Source organism: Hylobates moloch, unplaced genomic scaffold (assembly GCF_009828535.3).
Source record: "Hylobates moloch isolate HMO894 unplaced genomic scaffold, HMol_V3 SCAFFOLD_18, whole genome shotgun sequence".
NCBI classification, from domain to species: domain Eukaryota; kingdom Metazoa; phylum Chordata; class Mammalia; order Primates; family Hylobatidae; genus Hylobates; species Hylobates moloch.
In genome coordinates, this window is record NW_026652293.1 from 16500502 (window position 1) to 16521439 (window position 20938).

The 20938-nt window shown below is 36.9% G+C and overlaps 1 protein-coding gene across 4 annotated transcripts in view; it reads right to left on the bottom strand.

Moving 5' to 3' along the window:
* Nucleotides 1–20938, bottom strand: part of CRB1 (crumbs cell polarity complex component 1) — a 211901-nt gene that overhangs the window by 127737 nt on the left and 63226 nt on the right. For 3 of the 4 annotated variants that reach the window (XM_032137029.2, XM_032137032.2, XM_032137030.2), the window contains exons 3-4: nucleotides 6984–7179; nucleotides 3979–4118 (exon numbers count right to left, since the gene is read on the bottom strand). The exons of the other annotated variant lie outside the window; for it this stretch is intronic. In XM_032137029.2, coding sequence (XP_031992920.1) covers nucleotides 3979–4118; nucleotides 6984–7179 — 336 coding nt within the window. The remainder of the gene's footprint in view (nucleotides 1–3978; nucleotides 4119–6983; nucleotides 7180–20938) is intronic. 4 annotated transcript variants of the gene reach the window in all.

Consider the following 20938-nt stretch of genomic DNA (forward strand, 5'->3'; position numbering starts at 1 on the left):
CTTCTCTGCCCCATAGTTGGCAGGGCAGATATGGAGTTTTGTGATCTGGCTTTAGTCCTGCTCCCCAGTTCCATGTTTCTACCTCCAGCCCTACACAGTCCAGTATTTTTGCAATCACTCAAAGTTCCACAATTGGACATGCTCTTTTCTTCTCTTTTCTTTTTTCTTTTTTTTTTTTTTTGCGAACTCACCCTTTCACCCTGGTGTACAGGCTGGAGTGCAGTGGCGCAATCTCGGCTCACCGCAACCTCTGCCTCCTGGGTTCAAGCGATTCTCCTGCCTCAGTCTCCTGAGTAGCTGGGACTACAGGCGTGCACCGCCACACACGGCTAATTTTTTTTTTTTTTTGTATTTTTAGTAGAGATGGGGTTTCACCACGTTAGCCAGGCTGGTCTCACAACTCCTGACCTCAAGTGATCTGCCTGCTTTGGTCTCCCAAAGTGCTGGCATTACAAGTGTGAGCCAAGGTGCCCAGCCAGACATGCTCTTTTCTATGTGTGCCTGCCACCTTTCTTTCTTCTTCTCCTTCCGTTCTTCATTTCTTAAATAAGTAATGGACTACACAACTTCCTAATTCTGATATTTATTTAACTTTTATTTAGTGCTTACTATGGTCCAGGATAAGCCAGGAGTTTTATATACATTACTGGATTTATCTCTGAAACAGCTCTGTCCTGTGGATATTATAAATGAGGAAACAGAGGCTCAGAGCAGTAATTTGTCCAAAGTCACACAGCTAGTGAGTACATTTATAGAACTTAGTCATCTTTAGCTTATCTAAAATGGTGCCTCTTTGATCAAGCTATCCCTGTACTACTTCTCTATTCATTTTTACAGAATTTATTATAGCCTCTTATTGTACCAAAAATTGTACTATATACATTTTGACATATGCCTCACTACTGGAATTTAGGCTCCTTGGAGGAAGGGACGATACCTTTTATATTCCCAGATCCCTATTGTATTAGCCACTGAAATCCATGTGGCTTAAATGCTTGAATCCATGAATGAATGGAACATGTTCTAACTGGGTTTCTTGAGGTAGGTGTTCTTAACTGCCTGACTCCATTACAAACTCCCACCCTCCTACATAATTTCCACCTCATGGTATAGAACTTGCTACATAGTTGCCCTTTTTTGAGTGCTTAATATGTGCAAGGCTCTATTTTTACAATTTTACTTTTCATAATAATACTACAAGTAAAGTATTTTTATCCCTCTTTTGCAGATGAGGAACTTAAAGATGAAGAGGAAACTCACCCGAGTTCACTCAGTTAATAAACAGGAAACATATCCTACTCCTAAACCATCCACTCCACACTCTGCTTCTGGACAGAGATCTTTCATGAGTGTTGGTTGGTGACAAGAACATGAAACTACATAGTTTGGAAAATTTTCAGTTTTAAGTCAAGTTGGTGACCAAAGGTTAGCAAATATTCCTCATTTATTATCTGCAAGTGGGAAGCCACAACATATATAGATTTCCAAGCCACAGCATTCCAAACTTCCTTTTATATTTTCATTTCTTTTTCCTATAAAATATATTTAACCAAAGATGTTAAATGTCTCTTAGACAATAGGATATCTTTCAGCCAGAAGCTACTACTGATTAGATTGACTAGTCTCCACGTTTCCTTTCCACCCACAAGATTATCATTTTCTTAGACAATAAAGTTAGTGGGGAGAGAGAGCCAGATGATCAGTAAGCTTATAAAACTAGGCCTCGAGTAATCATAAGTTTATCATTTTTTTCCCAGCAAATAAAGCAAGAAGAGATAGGAGATGCTGTATCTTTTATTTTTGTCAACAAATCCTAATGAGAATTAGCGTTTAAAAAATAGAGTCATGCATCACTTAAAGACAAACATTTGCTCTGAGAAATAAGTCATTACACAATTTCATCATGGTGTGAACATCATAGAGTGTACTTATACAGACCTACATGTTATAGCTTACTGCACACCTAGGCTGTAGGGTATAGTCTATTGCTGCTAGGCTACAAACCTGTACAGCATGTTACTGTACTGAATACTGTAGGCAATTGAAACACAATGGTATTTGTGTATCTAAACATACTTAAACATACAAAAGGTACAATAAAAACACAGTATAAAAGATTTTTTTAGTGGTACACCTGTGTAGGGTACTAACATGAATAGAGCTTGGAGGTCTGGAAGTTGCTCTGAGTGTCAATGAGTAATGAATGAATGTGAAAGCCTGCAACAGCATCTCCTATCTCTTCTTGCTTTATTTACTGGGAAAAAAAATGATAAACTTATGATTACTCAAGGCCTAGTTTTATAAGCTTACTGATCATCTGGCTCTCTCTCCCCACTAACTTTATTGTCTAAGAAAATGATAATCTTGTGGGTGGAAAGGAAACGTGGAGACTAGTCAATCTAATCAGTAGTAGCTTCCGGTTGAAAGATATCCTATTGTCCAAGAGACATAGATAAAATCATGTATACTACTGTAGATTTTATAAATACTGTATGCTTAGGCTACTCTAGGTTTATTAGAAAATTTTCTGTCTTAAATAAAAAACTAAACTTAGTGTACTAGAACTTTTTTACTTTATAAATTTTTCAAATTTGTAAACCTTTTGGCTCTTAAATAATGTTTAGCTTAAATCACAAACACACATACAGCTGTATAAAATAATTTCTTTATGGGCCAGGCACAGTGGCTTATGCCTGTAATCCCAGCACTTTGGGAGGCTGAGGCGGGCGGATCACGAGGTCAGGAGATTGAGACCATCCTGGCTAACACAATGAAACCCGTCTCTACTAAAAATACAAAAAATTAGCTGGGCATGGTGGCAGGCGCCTGTAGTCCCAGCTACTCGGGAGGCTGAGGCAGGAGAATGGTGTGAACCCAGTAGGCGGAGCTTATAGTGAGTGGAGATCATGCCACTGCACTCCAGCCTGGGCGACAGAGAGAGACTCAGTTTCAAAAAATATAAATAAATAAATAAATAATAAATAATTTCTTTACATCTTATTCTATTTTGAATTTTTTAAGCTTTTAAACTTTTTATTAAAAATTAAGACCCAAACACACACCATAGTCTAGGCCTACATGGAGTCAGGATCATAAATATCACTGTCTTCTACCTCCACATCTTGTCCCACTGAAATGTCTTCAGCAGCAATAACACACATGAAGCTGTCATCTCCTATGATAAGAATGTCTTCTTTTGGAATACTTCCTGAAGGACCACCACAATCCCATGGATAGTGAGTGATACTACAATAATAAGACGGCCATGACATCACTAGGCAGTAGGAATTGTTCAGCTCCATTGTAATCTTACAGGACCACGGTTGTACATCTGGTCCGTCATTGACCAAAATGTTGTTATGCAATGCAAAGCTGTATGTCAGGCAGTTTGTTTCCCAAAATTAGCATCAATATTTGCCTATGGCCTGTAATGTAACACAAATGTTACATACTGTTTTCTATTGATTCTTGTATCACCTCTACACTCAAGTCTAATTATCCTCTATATGTAAACTTTAGTTATGGTTTATAGATAATTAACTGTTTATTATATTAACAAATATAACTTGTTACATTGCAAGTGCCTAAGAGAATACAAGTTCCTAATAGTTTAACATTATTTCATGGGTTTCTATATATTCCTGCCATATAAGAGAACATCTTGGAAGAAAAGAGAGCATCTTCCAGTGAATTTTTCTCCATGAAGATCATGCTGAATTTCATCTTTCCATTGATTTTTCCCCTCTTTTCCTCTAGAGGGTTATGAGCATTGGGCAGCTTGGTAACCCACTTTAGACAATATTTAGTATAGCAGTAAATATGTGTGAGCACTGAAGAATAAAACTAAACAATAATAGCTACAAGAAATAATTGATTTAAAACATTTAACAACAACAATTTTTCATGTTATTTGCTATAAGCGATATGTTTATTCTAAACAAATGAAAAATAATTGGTGGAAGGTATTTTGTCACTCACCAGGCCAGCAGTGACAAGTGTAATTGTCAACACTGTCCTCACATGTAGCATTATTGTAACAAGGTTTTGACCAACAAAGAGGCATCAAGGTCTCACAGTGTGTCCCTGTGAATCCACTACCCGTGCAGTTACAGCTATATCTGGAAAGTAAATGAAATTTTCATGTCAACTCTTGGTCATATTGAGATCAGGTATCTTTATACTGTTTCTTCATCTGTCCATCAACCCAAGACCCATGGCATAGTCTTACTACCTCAGAAACTCTGGGGAATTATCTATACAGGACTGAATGCATGATTTATTTCCGTATTAATGTCTTATTATCTTTAGAAAATTTAAAGTACAGCTTCATGCAAACCATGACTATTTACTTCAGTTTCTTCATTCATAAATTGAATATAGTACCTATATTACAAGGTTATTGTGACAATTACGTACGCATATAAAGAATAGACACAGTATCCCACATAGCTGAAGGTACTAAATATGTTGCTACTAAATAGCACTTAATGAAATTGTTAATATTTTTTAAGTTGGTAGAGAATGATTTATACCATCATGGCACTCTGTTATACAGAGAGCCCATTAATAAGGTTCCATATGAAAAATGAAACCATAAATTATGAAAAACTCAGGAAAAGCCTTTATTAAATGAATTGTGACTTATGATGTTCTCTTATTTTTAGATTGCAAGAATATTTAAGCCTTACTGTTTCTAATTATTAACGGATTGACTGGAATTATCAAATAGCCCCAAAATACAAATCTAATGAAGAAAGTTGTTGATTTTATTAAGAGGAGACTTTTAATTTAGGTGGGGGTGTCCTCAAGGATTTAGTATTGTAAAAAATGGACCTGCACACTCAGCTTAGGCAAAATGAGGGTCTTGGGAAAAGAATATCTATGAATTTATAAGGCAGGTAGAGTCCTCTTCACTATGGCTGTGTATGTTTTTGTCACCAAAGCAAGTATTATAAGTGACTATAATCTTCACATGTGTTGTTAGAAATCTATTCAGTATTCCATTTGTTCAATTAAAAATACCTACTAAAAATCTAGTATAGGTAAAACATTAGCGACAAGAACCCTGTGCTCAAAGGGCTTGGCTGGCTGACTAGTGGACCTCAGGGAATTAGAAGCTCCATTTGCATAATTCCTTTGGTCTGCAAGAAGTTCTTTTTTTTTTTTTTTCAGTTCTGATTTTCCAATATATCTCATAGCAAACATTTTAAATTTTTGTGGGAAAATAAAGTCAGGTTGTATTGGATTGATCTTATGACTATCATCTCAACATTTAGGCAATAAGAGATAATGGTACAATAGGGAAATTATTCATGGCATATTCAAATGAGGAGAATAAAAGATAGCAAAGTTTCAGCCTTGTTTTGTTTACATTTCCATTGGAATCAAAATGTTGTGTCATTTCTGTCCTGATGCTTTCTGGAAACAGTGAAGTCTGGAGGGGTAAGCCTCCTTTTCCTCTAGGAGGCCTTGTGTGGAAACTTCCATTGTGACCTGTCTGTATCTGTGTTGGCCAGTTACCTGTCTCCAGGAATGTAGATTTACGCCCCTAGAGCATTATTGGGGTACAACTAAAAGTCAAAGACAAGACATGGAATGTAATTAAAAGTTATATTTTAAAAAGAATGTACAACCACATTGTTCTACTAAAATTTGAGGGCCAGGCGCAGTGGCTCATGCCTGTAATCCCAACACTTTGGGAGGTGGAGGCAGGTGGATCACCTGCTTTCAGGAGTTCAAGACCAGCCTCGCCAACATGGTGAAACCCTATCTCTACTAAAAATACCAAAATTAGCCAGGCATGGTGGTGGGCATATGTAATACTAGCTACTCGGGAGACTGAGGCAGGAGAATTGCTTGAACCGGGAGGCGGAGGTTGCAGTGAACCAAGATCACACCACTGCACTCCAGCCTGGGTGACACAGCAAGGCTCCATCTCAAAAAAAAAAAAAAAAGGCATTATTTTGTTGCAAATTTTTGAAGCATATGTGCCTCTTATTGCTCTCCTTTTGACTCCGATTCACTTTGAAATTAGATTTGGGATAAATTATGTCTTATTTACTAAATAAAGGAAAACCATTCTGGTCTTCCTTTTGCAAAGAATTAATTGTGTGAACTTGTGGGTGTCTTCTCACTTCCCTAAACTTTAGACTCCTTGTTGTATATGGAAACATAAATACTCATCTTGCCTTCCACTGAGCTGTTGAAGGATCAAACAAGATAATTTTAAGTGTTAATCTTGTTAAAAATTGTTATGCATTTGGTAACTCAGTATCATGGCTTAAATAAAGATTAGAAAGTTCTTTGGTGTTGTGGCTTAAATAAGTATTAGAAAGTTCTTTTAAAAATGTTTTATATGGGCTCCATTACTGTTACACACATTTATTATATTCATCATATTGAGATGTAATTTATTGCTGTTCCATTTTGCCTGAAAGCCAATGATAGACTTCAATTTGAAGCAGAATCGCATGGCTGTTTCTCACCATTATGCTTTCTCAAAAATATTCACCCAATTCCCTGAACACATGGAAATTAATTCAAGATATAAGTAATTAAGTATCACTGCCCTTTCCAACACGGTTTATATAACATTTTAAAAGGATTTATTGCTGGCATCTGATTTATATCCTTGACATATAGATACAAACTTACATACACATATATAATAATCTCTAGCTTTGTTTTTGCACCTTTCTTATCTACAACAGGTTTATTTCATGGAATTGAAAAATTGGCCATTTTCCATAGGATAAGCAGTTCTATACTATTACAAGAATGACTTGTAAAATCTTCCCTCTTGAGACAGATGGTCTCCAAGAATACCCTTTTTAGTGAAATCTGAATGTTTTCATCAGTTAAAGTATAAAGTTACACCCCAAATTTTAAGCCGAGAATATGAGAGCTCTAAATTCAACAGAGTGGTAAAATAGTTCTTGGTCAGGGAGTTCTAAGCCAATCACCCAACGCCAGAGAAAATGTACCTGTTTTCTCCATCCACACACAGCCCTCCATGGAGGCACGGTTGACTGGCACACTCATCAATGTTGAGTTCACAGTGATCCCCTAGGAATCCAGGGGCACAGTCGCAGAAATAGGCCCCCAGAGCATCCTGACAAGTTGCACCATTTAAACAAGGCTGGGACCAACATTCATCAATTTCCAATTCACAGTTTACACCTTTTAAAAAAGTCAGCACAGAAAAAACAGAAAAAGTTTTAGCATAGTGTTCATAATTTAGCAATTTGACAATGCTTTGTTTACCAGAGCACTTGTCAAATGTTCTGTTACCCAAAATAATTTTCCCCCTTAATTGTAATTGATATTAACTTTTGGTGTGCTTGTGGGAAGTTGCACAAGGCAGAGCAGCTGTTACAAAGAATTATTGCATACAACAGCTTGTGATGTTTAGTCGTGAAAACAAATAAGTCATTTTTAGAACAAAGTTTATTGTTAACTGCACTTTTGTTGGAAGCCTAAAAGTGGCTGGTCGATGTTTTTCCATTATTTTTAAACACTTAATTTAGTAAAGGAGCAGAGAGAACAGTGGGTAAGAGCTCAGACTACAAAGCCAGACAGTTGAGTCGGGATCCTGACACAGCCACTTATTAGCTGTATGACCTTGGGCAAGCTTCTCAGCCTTTCCATGTTTCAGCTTCCTCACGTGAAAAAGACAATAGTGGTTATTATCTCAAAGGACTCTTATTCTAATTAAATGTGTTTGAAATAACTTATAACAGTACCTGATACATACTAAGTATTTGCTAGAGAAAAAACACTTTTTTCCACAAAAAAATCTATCGTACAAATATAATGTGCAATTATTGATCTAAGTGCTCATTTTGCATAGACATTTTTATCTTAATTTTTCTTTTTGTAAAATACTACCGTTAAATACAAAAACTGATGACTTAATGTAATTAATGGCATCATTAAAAGCTATTAACACTTCATTTTAAGGTAATGTTACATTAAAAAAATTGTACTTATCCCCCCAAAATTAGTAGGTATTATTTGCTAAGCAAAATAAGTTTATGATTTATACAAGTTGTAGTAGTATTTAAATAACAAACTATTTTCTTAAGTGTCAAATTTAATATTTGTCAAATAGTATTTGATATACAATATCAAATATATTATATACAATAACAAATGTCAAATAGTATTTGATATACAATAATTGCATTTCCATACAGGCTTTAAAAGACACAAAAGGAGGAATATCTATACTTATCCATCTTTATTTCTGTGTTTCTAACCCCAAATAATAAATTATATATTAAAATGATATTAAAAGATTTTCAAAAAACTCAGAAGTCAGTAGTAGTTCAATTGATTTGTGCCCATTTTTCTTGACAGAAAATGCAGCAGGATATTCCAACACCATCTATTATTTACAAGTGCTACTAGATTCAACAAATAACCAACTTAAAAGAGAAGCTAGCATATTAAATTTGATTTTTTTTTTAAAATAAAAAACTTAAACATTAAATTTATGTCCGTAAAAGTGGAAACTTTTGCAACAGCACTTGTTTCTAGGTAAATGGCTTGCTCTTTGAGGCTTAGCTATTTCTAACAGTCTGTGAATGAGATTTTCCATGGTTATTTTACTTGGCATAACTAAGGTCATGGAAGAGTGGAAAGAACATAAATTTTTTAGGTAGACCATGCAGGACTGAGCTCAGTTCTGTCACTACTAACAACGAGGCTGGATACAGTAAATGCTACATCAATGGTAGGTATTACTATAGTGTGTTTGTCATTTCCTGCATTCCATCCTTAATTCTTCAGGGTAGGTAGAATAAAAAATGTTTGAAAAGTGACTGGAAGCAAAGACAACTCTAAAAGAGAATTTAGAATAACCTTAAATTCACTTATCACTAAATATAAATGACATTACTGGGAGTATAAAATATAGAGACTGGAAAAATTTGGAGCAGCCAGCGTGTCAAATACCATTAAAAAAAAAAAAACAATTAATGTAGAAAAAGCCACAGAGCAATAGTAAATATATAGCTAAAATTAGGTAATAAATATTTGAAGTGGATTAATAGCCTTATAGCTAGAGCAGAAGAAGGTAGAAAATGGGGCTTTCCAGTACTGGAAAGTTGAAGGTCAAAAACAAGAATGTTTAGAGAGCAATGACGGACACATCCCTGAGATGCTTCTCATGAAGTCCATGATTGTTGGGGAGATGTCATGATAGAGAAGGAGTGAGACAGAGTATGGGTACGGAAAGGCCAGGCGACAGAGGTCCTGCTAAAAGTTCAATAGTAGCAAGGAAATGAGAAGCCTCAGGATGTGGTGATAATTTCGGTTGTAAAGCAGGTTTGAATGACACCAGGGTCTAACTTGAAATTGGATCAATGTATGGCTGCAGTGGAATAAAGATGAAGGTGACTGAGAATAAGAAGCTCACGAAATTCCAAAAGCATGGTCCATACAATTCCAATGGCTTCTAACTGCATTCGAGTAAAGTGAAAACTTATTTCAACCTTTTTAATATTTTGTTTTATTTCCTATTAAAATTCTGTTATCACTCTACATGCTAGTCATATGTCATACCAGACTGTTTGCTTTTCCTCAAACCTACCATATACCTCTACTACTCAAAGTTTTTGTACACACTGATCTCTGTCTGGAATGCTTTTTCCCCCTTGTCCACCCAATGAAACCATCCTTTTAAAACTGAAGTTAAATGTCCCACCAGTGGACTCATAGGAACAGTGATTTTAGCAAGAAAGCCAACCTTCCCTCTTGGCCTTAAGAATCATGGAGATAAGAACTCTTTAAAGAGGATTGTGTGGAAAGTGGTTTCATTGAATAAATGCCAAGTTTCAGCAAAAGCCATGGGATTAAAGGTGCATTGGGAAAAAAAATGTTTGGTTTATCTATTTGTAGTTGAGAAGAGACTATAGGTAGAGAAACAGGTGATCATTCTAACAGAAGTCAGAAAGATTTTTTCCCTGTAACGTTTTCACATAAGCAAATGTAGATATACATTAGCATTCTGTACCTCCAGACCAGGTCACCCTTCTTTTCTTTTCTTTTCTTTTTTTTTTTCTGAGATGGAGTCTCACTCATTTGACTTTGTCACCAGTGGTGCTATCTTGGCTTGCTGCAACCTCTGCCTCCCAGGTTCAAGCAATTCTCATGCCTCAGCCTTCCAAGTAGCTGGGACTACAGGCACATGCCACCATGCTCGGCTAATTTTTGTATTTTTAGTAGAGATGGGGTTTCACCATGTTGGTCAGGCTGGTCTCAAACTCCTGACCTCAGGTGATCTGCCTGCCTCAGCCTCCCAAAGTGCTGGGATTACAGGCATGAGCCACTGCGTCTGGCCCAGATCATCCTTCTGATACTGTCTAGAATGTCTTCTTCAATTATCTCACAGGCATTGATATCTCAATGGCATTGAGTTATCTCACAGGCATTGGCTGTGTCCCCATCCAAATCCCATCTTGAATTCCCAGGTGTTGTGGGATGGACCTGGTGGGAGGTAATTGAATCATGGGGGCAGGTCTTTCCTGTGCTGTTCTTGTGATAGTGAATAAGTCTCACAAGATCTGATGGTTTTATTAGGGGGACTTTCCCTGCACAAGCTCTTTCTTTGCCTGCTGCCATCCATGTAAGACAGGACTTGTTCCTCCTTACCTCCTGCCATGATTGCAAGACCTCCCCAGCCATGTGGAACTGTGAGTTAATTAAACCTTTTTCCTATATAAATCACCCAGTCTAGGGTATATCTTTATTAGCAGAGTGAAAATGGACTAATACAGGCATCATTCCACAATTCCAAATAACGATAACCTTCCTCTCTCCACCAGTGCTGATCTGCGCCACCCCCATCCCTGCCAAAACTCTCCTCTCAGTGAATGGTATTATCATCCAGGTCATCCAAGCCATAGTTCTAGGAGTTATCATCTTATTTGCTACTATTCCCAGTATCCTAATTAGTCATTAGATCTCATCATTTCTCTCTTAGAAATGGATCTAAGGTGCCATCCTTATCGCTGTGACCTTAATTCAACCCTCATCATGTCTCATCTGCTCTCACTACTATTGACTTCTCTTTTCACAATCACTCTCTACATTTCTATAGAAATGTGATCACTATAAAGTACAAGTATGATTGTACCATCGTCTGCTTAAATTTTTGACATCATCCCCTCTCTATCTCCCTGTCTCTGAAATAAAGCACAATTGCCTTGCAATGCAGTAGAAGCTTCTAAAAGATGTAGATTCTACTGGTGCCACCCACAGCAGTGGCCGCACAGCTCCACTGTATCTCAAAACTCTAGGCTGCATATAGGTATTTCCCTTACTTGTAATGCCCCACTCCTCACTCCCTCCTTCCCCAGGCTAGCTCCAGTTAGTTCCCAAATATCCAGTTTGTGTATCCCATGATTCTGGAAACTATAGTTACTTATATTTGCCTCTAATGCTGCTTCACTGTGCTCTCAAAATTCCCCTTAATATAAATGTCTATATATATTGTCCTCAATTGCTTATTTTTCTATTTTATCTACAAAATTGTGAGCTCTTTGAGGTCAGGGTCTTTGACCTTTAACACCAATATCTGTGGCATTTAGCACATATTCTTGAATATTTAAAAAGTGCTCAATAAATGTTGAATGCATGAATAATCAAGTCACAGCTATGGAATAATCAACCACCTCTACAGGAAGTCAAACTGTATGCCAAACAGAGCTTCTCAGTGCTTCCACAAGCCTGGGCCATAAATCAAAAGCCCACAAGCCAAATTTGTGGCTTTGGCAAATGTTTAAAACCTATTATGCTTTCAGAATGATTGTGCCACAAACTTCTGATCAGTATTTAGAGACTTTGCACTCCAATTGGCATCTTTCGGCATTCAGAGATCCATGTTAACATTCTGTGCCACAAGATAATGGACATTATATCCTATCAGGATGGAACAGGTCTTGACTCTGACGCTGTCTTCATCATTCTTTACAGTGGGCAGGGAGCACACCATGCACGCAGCAAGGTGTTGATAAACCATTCTGAATGCCTTTCTCATTATCTGCAGAGTCCACGCTTTGGAAATAATTGTAGTCTGGCTTCAGACTATCATCTTAAATTTCAGATTCCATTCAATGTATTTGATGCCTAACAGGCCTCTATGCATAATATTTTTCTTTTGAATAATAATTATGTATGCTATTTTGGGGCTTTTTATGTATATCAAGTACAACAGTTATCAGTGCAAGTCAGTGACACAAGTATCAGAGCAATGTGGAACTGTAGCATTCGGTTTTCATTATAGTGATAGATTTACAGTAAGTTCTCCTCCTAGATATTATAGTCAATCTGTTTAACATCCTAAAGCAATAAGGAGAGGCTGGATGACTTCCTGCTCTGATTAATAACATAAGCATAACAATGTTTAGCAAGATGTTATAAGAGATTAAAGGTGGATAATTATTATTTTCAGTGGGAACATCTTTGGCGTTTTAGCCAATGAGATTTCTGGCTTGTGAATTTAGACACACCTTTCCTAAGGACACCAAAAATAACAAAATTCTCTTTTTGAATCACTCACTTAAAGCAGATTTTACAAGCCCAGGATTCTGTCTCTGAAGGACTGCCGAATTTTGTCAACTCTAAGACTCCTTTTTTACTCCCTCACATTTTTAACATCTCTAGAACCGAGATGCACTTTACAATCAGCAGTGTCTTAGCCTCATGTTACAACTTAACCAAATAATTTTTTCTTTCTTAATGATATCTGAAATGTATGTAAGACTGATAATGTATTAAATCTGATGATACAGAAAATTTGTCTTAATAAATATTATTAATACTTTGTCATTATTTTATTTAACTATTTGATTATATTTTATTATTTTGTTATTGCGACTATTATAATCCTTTTTGTTTCTACACGTTTTGCTTTACCGCTAGACAAAACTGGAATAACCTGTGGTTTCCATATTAAACATTTTTTTTCAGGTTTTCTTAATCCTTGTCATATTGTGTCCTGTTTGGTACCATTTTACCATCAGTGAAAGTTTAAGAATGTTCTTGACACTGTTTCAAAACCATCTTCCCAGAATATCATGGAGGCTGAAACTAATTCTAGGAAGAGAAAGAAAGAATGTCTTCTCTTTGTCAGCCCTAGGAATGGGGCATTGGGAGGAAATTCTCCTAATTCCTTATATCTAATGATTACAGTTGTCTGTTTGGAGAACAGTTTCTTCTCATTCTGTGAGCTCATTCTTCATTCCTCTTCTCCAGCCATTTTTCTCTAAATCCATCTGTGTGCCATTTCTCCCCCTTCACTTGCATCATAAATGTCATAAAATTTACCATAAGATAGTAATATATTATTTTCCCAAGTTAATAGGAATGACTTTCCCCATACAGTTTCTATATTTTATACATATATATACACACACACTTTTTAAAAGAATTATGAAAATAGCAAAATATATATCAAATTTTAAAAGCTGGAGTAGCCCATTTCAGAGACTCCAAGATGCTATGTTTGAAAAATACACTACTTTTATGAATGGTTTATGCTTTAATTTTATGTTTTTTTGAAAGATTATAGAAAAATTACAATATTCTCATTTTATGTTAAATACATCAATATTAAACATTATATATTTTCATACTTCCATAATTATGTTTTAATCATAGCAAATTACTTTCTTATGTTTCTCTTCATTAGGATAATTACTATTCCTAAATATATAAAATTGTTAAAATAGTAGTAATTTCTTAGTTCTTTATTTTATGATATGGCCATTTTAGAAGTTGAATTCTTGCCTAGGCATATTAAAATATCACACTTTAAATTTATAAGTGCGGCAGAGAGATTTTGACCGAACTTCAGTTAATGTATTCCTGAGTTGGGTTCTAACAGTATTCAAAAAATAATACTTTCAAGTAATCAGGTATAAGATTACTTAAAAGCAATTCAAGTATAAGAAAATGATACCTGTAAAAAACAAAGTCAAACATTGTTTAGATGACATAGGTATTCATTAGTAGCAATGTTTTAAGAGACAGAAATATTGGCAATTAACCCTTTCATAGCCTAAATAATCTATGGAAAAACTTCTGTTAATCCATTTCATTCTCACCATGACCCTAAGAGTTAGGTTGTATTACCATGCCAATGTTTGAATGAGGAAATGGAAGTTCATAATTGTTATTTATCAGTATCAGACCACTAGAGAACATCTAGGCTGAGCCTGGAATCCCTGTCTTCTGCTTCCAAATTCATCTTTCCACCACATCCGTTCTTTATATTACTATATGTTTTTCAGCTCATCCCCTTTGCATTCGGACCTGCGCACACACCCTGCTGATAACTAGGTAGGCACTAGGAGAAATAGCAGTTGCATGTCAGAGAGAAAGCTGTCTTTCTGGCTCATAGATGATGATTTCTTTCTATGTCCTCACATGGTAGAAGGGGTGAGGGATCTCTCTTGGGGCTCTTTTATAAGGGCACATAGCCTATTTATGAGAGCTTCCCCGCAATGACCTAATTGCCTCCCAAAAGCCTCACCTTTTCATACTATCGCCTTGGACAGCATTTCAACATATACATTTTGGAAGGACCAAATTTTTCAGATCATAGCAACCCCTTTCCAGACTATCTCTGCAGGCCTTCTCCCTTGATATTCAACATATTATTGTTCAAATAATAATAGTAAATGTAGGCAGAAGATACAAGTTTCAGTTTTACATTCTGAAAGGGATGCATTTTTGCTCTACTCATAGGCCATTTTTTTTCCTAGGAATATTTCCTGACTCCAACCAACATTACCAGCTTCTTTCTTTGTGCTTCCACAGCATGATGTTTATAGACAGATGGTAATTGTTGTTTACATTCCTGATCCCAGAATAATTTGTGAGCATTTTGTCAGGAATAAATTTTATCTTAGTCACTTTTACGTCTCCGAAGTCCAGCACAATGCTCAGTGCATTGCAAATAAAATATTTGCTGAGTGAATATTTGTTATTTTGTGCACTCACTCAACAAACATTTGTCAAAATCTGGAAACCTCATTTCTTCATAAAAACTACCTCAAATGACTCTAGTTCTGAGCAAAAGCCTGAACAAGTGTTTAATTTTCTTTATAAGACACCATAAAACATTATCAATTTCATAATTAAGCACATATAAAAACAACCATTTTTCTTTGATATAATAATATTATTTCTCATGAAATAAGCTTATATTTAATAACATATTTTATTTTCCTCAAATTATTTCCCACGACCATTAAGTTATCTATATTATTTGCCACAGATGCCTTCAAAGTGATTTAGTTGATCAAAATATATTTAGAAAAGATAGAACACCAAGCCCAGATTCAAATCTCCACAATGACTGAAATTCGAATTATGTCTTTGATATGTGCCACTGTAATAGCAGTGTCAGTTAGTTACATCATACCTCTTAGACTTATGCATCAGCATGGATGAGGACTATTGGAGAAGGCCCAAGAGGAACATGAAATATTAAAAGTAAAAGAACTGCTGACAGGACACTTTAAATGAGTAACCATCGTGTAACCCAGGGAGGTAAAATATGTTGCAGTTGTGCACGTGAAAGACACTGCATGGTAATATGGTTGATAGAAGCTACTAAGAAAGACTGCATTCTTGCTAGAATATTCTAAGGGACAGATTTGTTCTGAATAATCTAGACATTGCCATCAGAGGGCAATAGAGGGCAGAGAGAGAAAGGCATGCTTTCATTTCATTTGCATGATCCATGATCCTTCTTTGTTAATTTCCATCTTAAATGTTAAGGGTGGAACAGGGAGGGGAGAAAGATACTGTTAAAACTTGATAGGGGCTGAGCACGGTGGCTCATGCCTGTAATCCCACCACTTTGGGAGGCCGAGGCGGCGGATCACAGGCTCAGGAGATCGAGGTCACCCTGGCTAACATGGTGAAATGCCATCTCTACTAAAAATGCAAAAAATTAGCCGGGCGTGGTGGCACGCTCCTGTAATCCCAGCTACTAAGGAGGCTGAGGCAGGAGAATTGCTTGAACCTGGGAGGCGGAGGCTGCAGTGAGCTGAGATTGCACCACTGCACTCCAGCCTGGGCAACAGAGAGAGACTCCATCTAAAAAAAAAATTAAAACAAAAAACAAACAAAAAACTTGATAGGTCTCTTTCACTCTTCCCTCCCCCCAGGAGTGGATTTTCTTGGACTATTGTATTAACTTCCCTTAGACACTTGAATTCCATGCTTATCGCCCCCTGCAGCTTATCTTCAACATAATAAGCAGAGTGACCTTGTTAAAATGTAAGTCAAATCACTCCAGTTCTCTGCTCAGAACTCTCCAGTAACCTCCCATCTCACTTAAAGTAAAAGCCAAAGGCCCTACAATGGCCTACAAGGTCCCAAACAGTCTGAACTCATTATTGCTCTGACCGATCTCCTTCCTCCTTCACTCCAGTCACACTAACTTTATTGCTGCTCCTCAAACATTGCAAGGACTCTTTACCTCAGGGCCCTTGCATCTGCTGTTCCTCTGCCTGGAATGCTATTCCAGAAGACATTTCCTTGGTTCCCATCCTCTCCTCTTTAGAACTTTATTCACATGTCACCTTCTCAGTGAAGACTTTCTTGATCATTCTACCTAAAGTTAATCCCTAATACCATTATTTTGTTTTACTTTTCTCCATGCAGTTATTACCCTCTAACCTACTATATACAGTATATCTATTACTTGTTTTATAGACATCTATCTCTTCCTTGCAGAATGTAAGAGACTTTGTCATCACTTCTCTTTAGTCTTTTATTTTCAGAACATAGAACAATGCCCAATTCATTGAGGTACTCAATATATATGTGTTGAATAAATTAATGATCTAATGAATTCAACAAATACTTAAAAAATCCATATCATGTGTCTTATAGTTCATCTGGTGCTGCTATAACAGAATATATAGGATTGGGTAATTTATAAAGAACAGAAATTTATTTCTCATAGCTCTGGATGTCTAAAAATTCAAGACCAAGGTGCCAGTAGGTTTGCTGTCTAGTAAAGTCCCACATCCAAGATGGTGCCTTGAAGCCTGCATCCTCCAGAGGATAGGAACATTGTTCCTCACATGGCAGAAGAGTGGAAGGGGGTGAACCCACTCCCAGAAGCCCTTTTTATTATGGTATTAATCCATTCCTGAAGGCTCCATCCTCATGGCCTAAATACTTCCTCTTATTTCCCACCTCTCAATACTATTGCATTGGTGATTATGTCTCCAACACATGAGTTTTGGAGGAGGCAATCACTCAAATCATATCATCAAGTACCTAGAACTGTTACTAGCAATCAATAAGTGTGTTATATAAAAGCCTGCTTTTATTGATTTGTGTTTCCTTGCCTCATGGACTTTGTGAAATAACAGTCAAGGATGTCACATGGAAATCCACATAATTGTCTATGTCAGTGGTTCTCAAAGTGTAGTCCCCAAACTAACAGCATCAGCATCACATGGGAACTTGTTTTAAATGCATATTCTTGGACCACCACCTCAGATCTGTTGAATTGAAAACTGTATTTTAATGATAAGCTGTATAGGTGAGTCTGATGCGTGCCAAAACTTGAGACCCATTGATCTACATTGTAAGCTTATCAAGTTGACAATGCCAGTTAAACTTTTAATGCATTTGTTTCATATCAGAGATTTCAAGCTTTCCTTGGATACAATAAGTTTGAAAATACTCTGACCTTGATAAATGTTAAGTGAGTCTTGTTTCTAGAGACATTATACCTTCTCTTTCCTTTCATGCCCATGGCCACTCTCCCAGGCCAGGTCCTAAAACCTTATACTTGGGTTATCACAATGGCCTCCTAACTAGTCTCCATGAACTAACTAGTCTTCTAACTACTCTGTAAGTACAAATATGTTTCCTTGACTATATGACGAATTTTTGTACATTTTTATTTCTGCAAGGAGATTCATCATATAATTGAAAAGTACATTGAATATAGTGCATTTTCTTATTTCCCAAAAGATTATTTTTATACCAAAGATCTATTTTATAATAGAGGAATAAGATATTTTTCCACATTGATTTGCTTCAACATACATTGAACTGGCCTTTCTCTGCCCTCTTACAGCCCTATTTTTCTCATACTGCAGGCATCTGAACGAGAAAAATGTACATTAATCAATCTGGCTAATTCTAAAGAAGGCCTCAATTATGAAATGATTCATTGCATAAAATTGAACTAAAAGCAGTCACATGCTTAGAGCTAATATTCTTTTCATTAAAAAAGTTTGCATCCACTTACTTTCAGCTTCAATTGGAGTTTTTGCTTATGCACAGCAGATTCTCACCAGCCTCTTCCGTGGCTCTCTCTGAGCCCATTTCTGCAGTTCATGAATCACTGCCCATGAAGCACAATGGAGTGCACAGAGGAGATTTCACGCAGTGTGAACCCTCTCTATGTGCTACAGCTCTTTTTCCCCTTCTACCTCTCTGCCTTTTAAAATTTATTACCGTTTCTTACTTTGCTGCTCAGAGGAACACAGGTTTTTTTCTGTAAGAGGAGTTCTTTATGATCACTCTAAATTTGGATGTAGTGCACAGCAGCTAGGTCATTGTAATACAGTTTCCAGGATTCATCAGGAGGTCTAAGTTGAGGCAGAGCACTCCAGCACATCCATGCTGATTGCTGATGGTCTTTTTTCTTTCCTTCTCAACTTTGGCTTTTCCCTTGGTTCTATAGACCTTCTTTGGGGTCCTCGTTAGTTGGCCTGAGCTGCCACAAACACTGGTGGTCATGGGAAAGCAATGAAATAAACAGGCATCCTTGTGTGTCTAAATGATGGTATAGTTCAAGAAAAGTTTCCAAATAAAGTTCACATGAACTTAATATTTGGCCGCCAGCCCTGGCTATACATTAGACTCATCAATTAAATTTGACCCTCTGAAAGTAGAGTCTGAACACCTCTGTTTCAGAGCTCCCTGGGTAATTGTTAATGAGTAGTCAGGGCTGAGAAACACCGATGAGCTACTAGAACACAGGCCATTCTACTTGTGTAGGAGATTGGTGAGCAAGCCTATGACTGCATTTTATTTTTTACCCGAACAAGCCTAACCAGCTAACAATAGACCCGATTTTTATCTGCCTTATGAGTCTCTCGTTTAAATTCTGTTTTCAAGAAAGTTTTATATATGTCTAACCAGCTAATAATAGACCCGATTTTTATCTGCCTTATGAGTCTCTCGTTTAAATTCTGTTTTCAAGAAAGTTTTATATATGTCACTTGAAAAGGTGAAATAATAACATGTAGCTGATTTCATAGAAAACAAGGGAAGAATATAGTCAAATGGGGAACAACACTATTATATCAGGGATTGACAAGGAAAGCATCCTCATTGTGGATGTAAGTGTTACAGTGAGAAAAGGGGACTCATTCCCATTGGACCCTGCAGGGATGTGATACAACCCACAGTATAAATGAATTCACTGTAAGGTGAAGTGCCTTATGATGGAATTTGACTATATTTCACATTTAGAATATACTCTTTCTAGCTTTTTTTTTTTTTTTTTTTTTTGAGACGGGGTCTCACCCTGTCTCTCAGGCTGGAGTGCAATGGCACAATCTCGGTTCACTGCAACCTCTGCCTCCCAAGTTCAAGCAATTCTCCTGCCTCAGCCTCCCGAGTAGCTGGGACTACAGGCTCGTGCTACTTCGTCCAGCTAATTTTTGTATTTTTAGTAGAGATGTAGTTTCACCATGTTGGCCAGGATGGTATCCATCTCCTGACCTCGTACCCGCCTCAGCCTCCAAAACCGGTGGGATTACAGGCGTGAGCCACCGTACCTGGCCACCCTTTCCATCTTTTATGCCTAAATTTAGACCACTGAAAGGATTCATTAAAATCCAATTTAATTAAAATATTTAAAAAACATACATTGTAAAATATAGTTTTTCAAGCTGTGTGTTTTTTTTTTTTTTTTGAGACGGAGTCTTGCTCTGTCCCCCAGGCTAGAGTGCAGTGGCGCGATCTCAGCTCACTGTAGGCTCCGCCTCCCGGGTTCACTCCATTCTCCTGCCTCAGCCTCCCGAGTAGCTGGGACTACAGGCGCCCGCCACCACGCCCAGCTAATTTTTTTGTATTTTTAGTAGAGACGGGGTTTCACCGTGTTAGCCAGGATGGTCTCCATCTCCTGACCTCGTGATCCGCCCGCCTCGGCCTCCCAAAGTGCTGGGATTACAGGCTTGAGCCACCACGCCCGGCCTCAAGCTGTGTTTTTTACAAATATAAGACTATTACACAATACTATAGTTGAAATGAAGGAAACATTAATTTGATTTTATATCTATTCCTTTTAATCACCATTCACAATATTGAGATAGAAGCAGAAAATGGAAGACAGTATCTTAATGAACTGTATTGATTTTTAAATGTGACCATTGTAAACAAAGCACTTGCAAGCCAGATCCACAAAAATTTCTTATTTTTATTCAAAAATTTTAAAAATATTGAAATTCACCTGCCATAACTCTCACCAAAGAAAAGAGACACCTCAGTATGGCATACAAACAAGGAGCTTTTCATACAACTATTGTTTTATAAGCTTTTCAAATATTTCCTGTAACTTTTAGATAGTATTGATAATTAAGTCACTTGATAAAGTAATTTTCCACTTGACATAAGCATTCTAGCATCATAGAGTATACATAAAATAACACAGAAAGTGAATTCTTATTTAATATTCATTTACCTGAGTTTCAGGATGGGGAAGGGTGCCCAGAAATATATGGAAGAATTGTAAAACTTAGAACAATTTAGTAACAGTTGATTAAGCAGCCATTACTCACAAATACTGAGTCAGGCTCTTGAAGGAAGGAGGCTCCTCCTTTTTTTTTTTTTTTTTTTGAGACGGAGACTCGCTCTGTCACCCAGGCTGGAGTGCAGTGGTGCGATC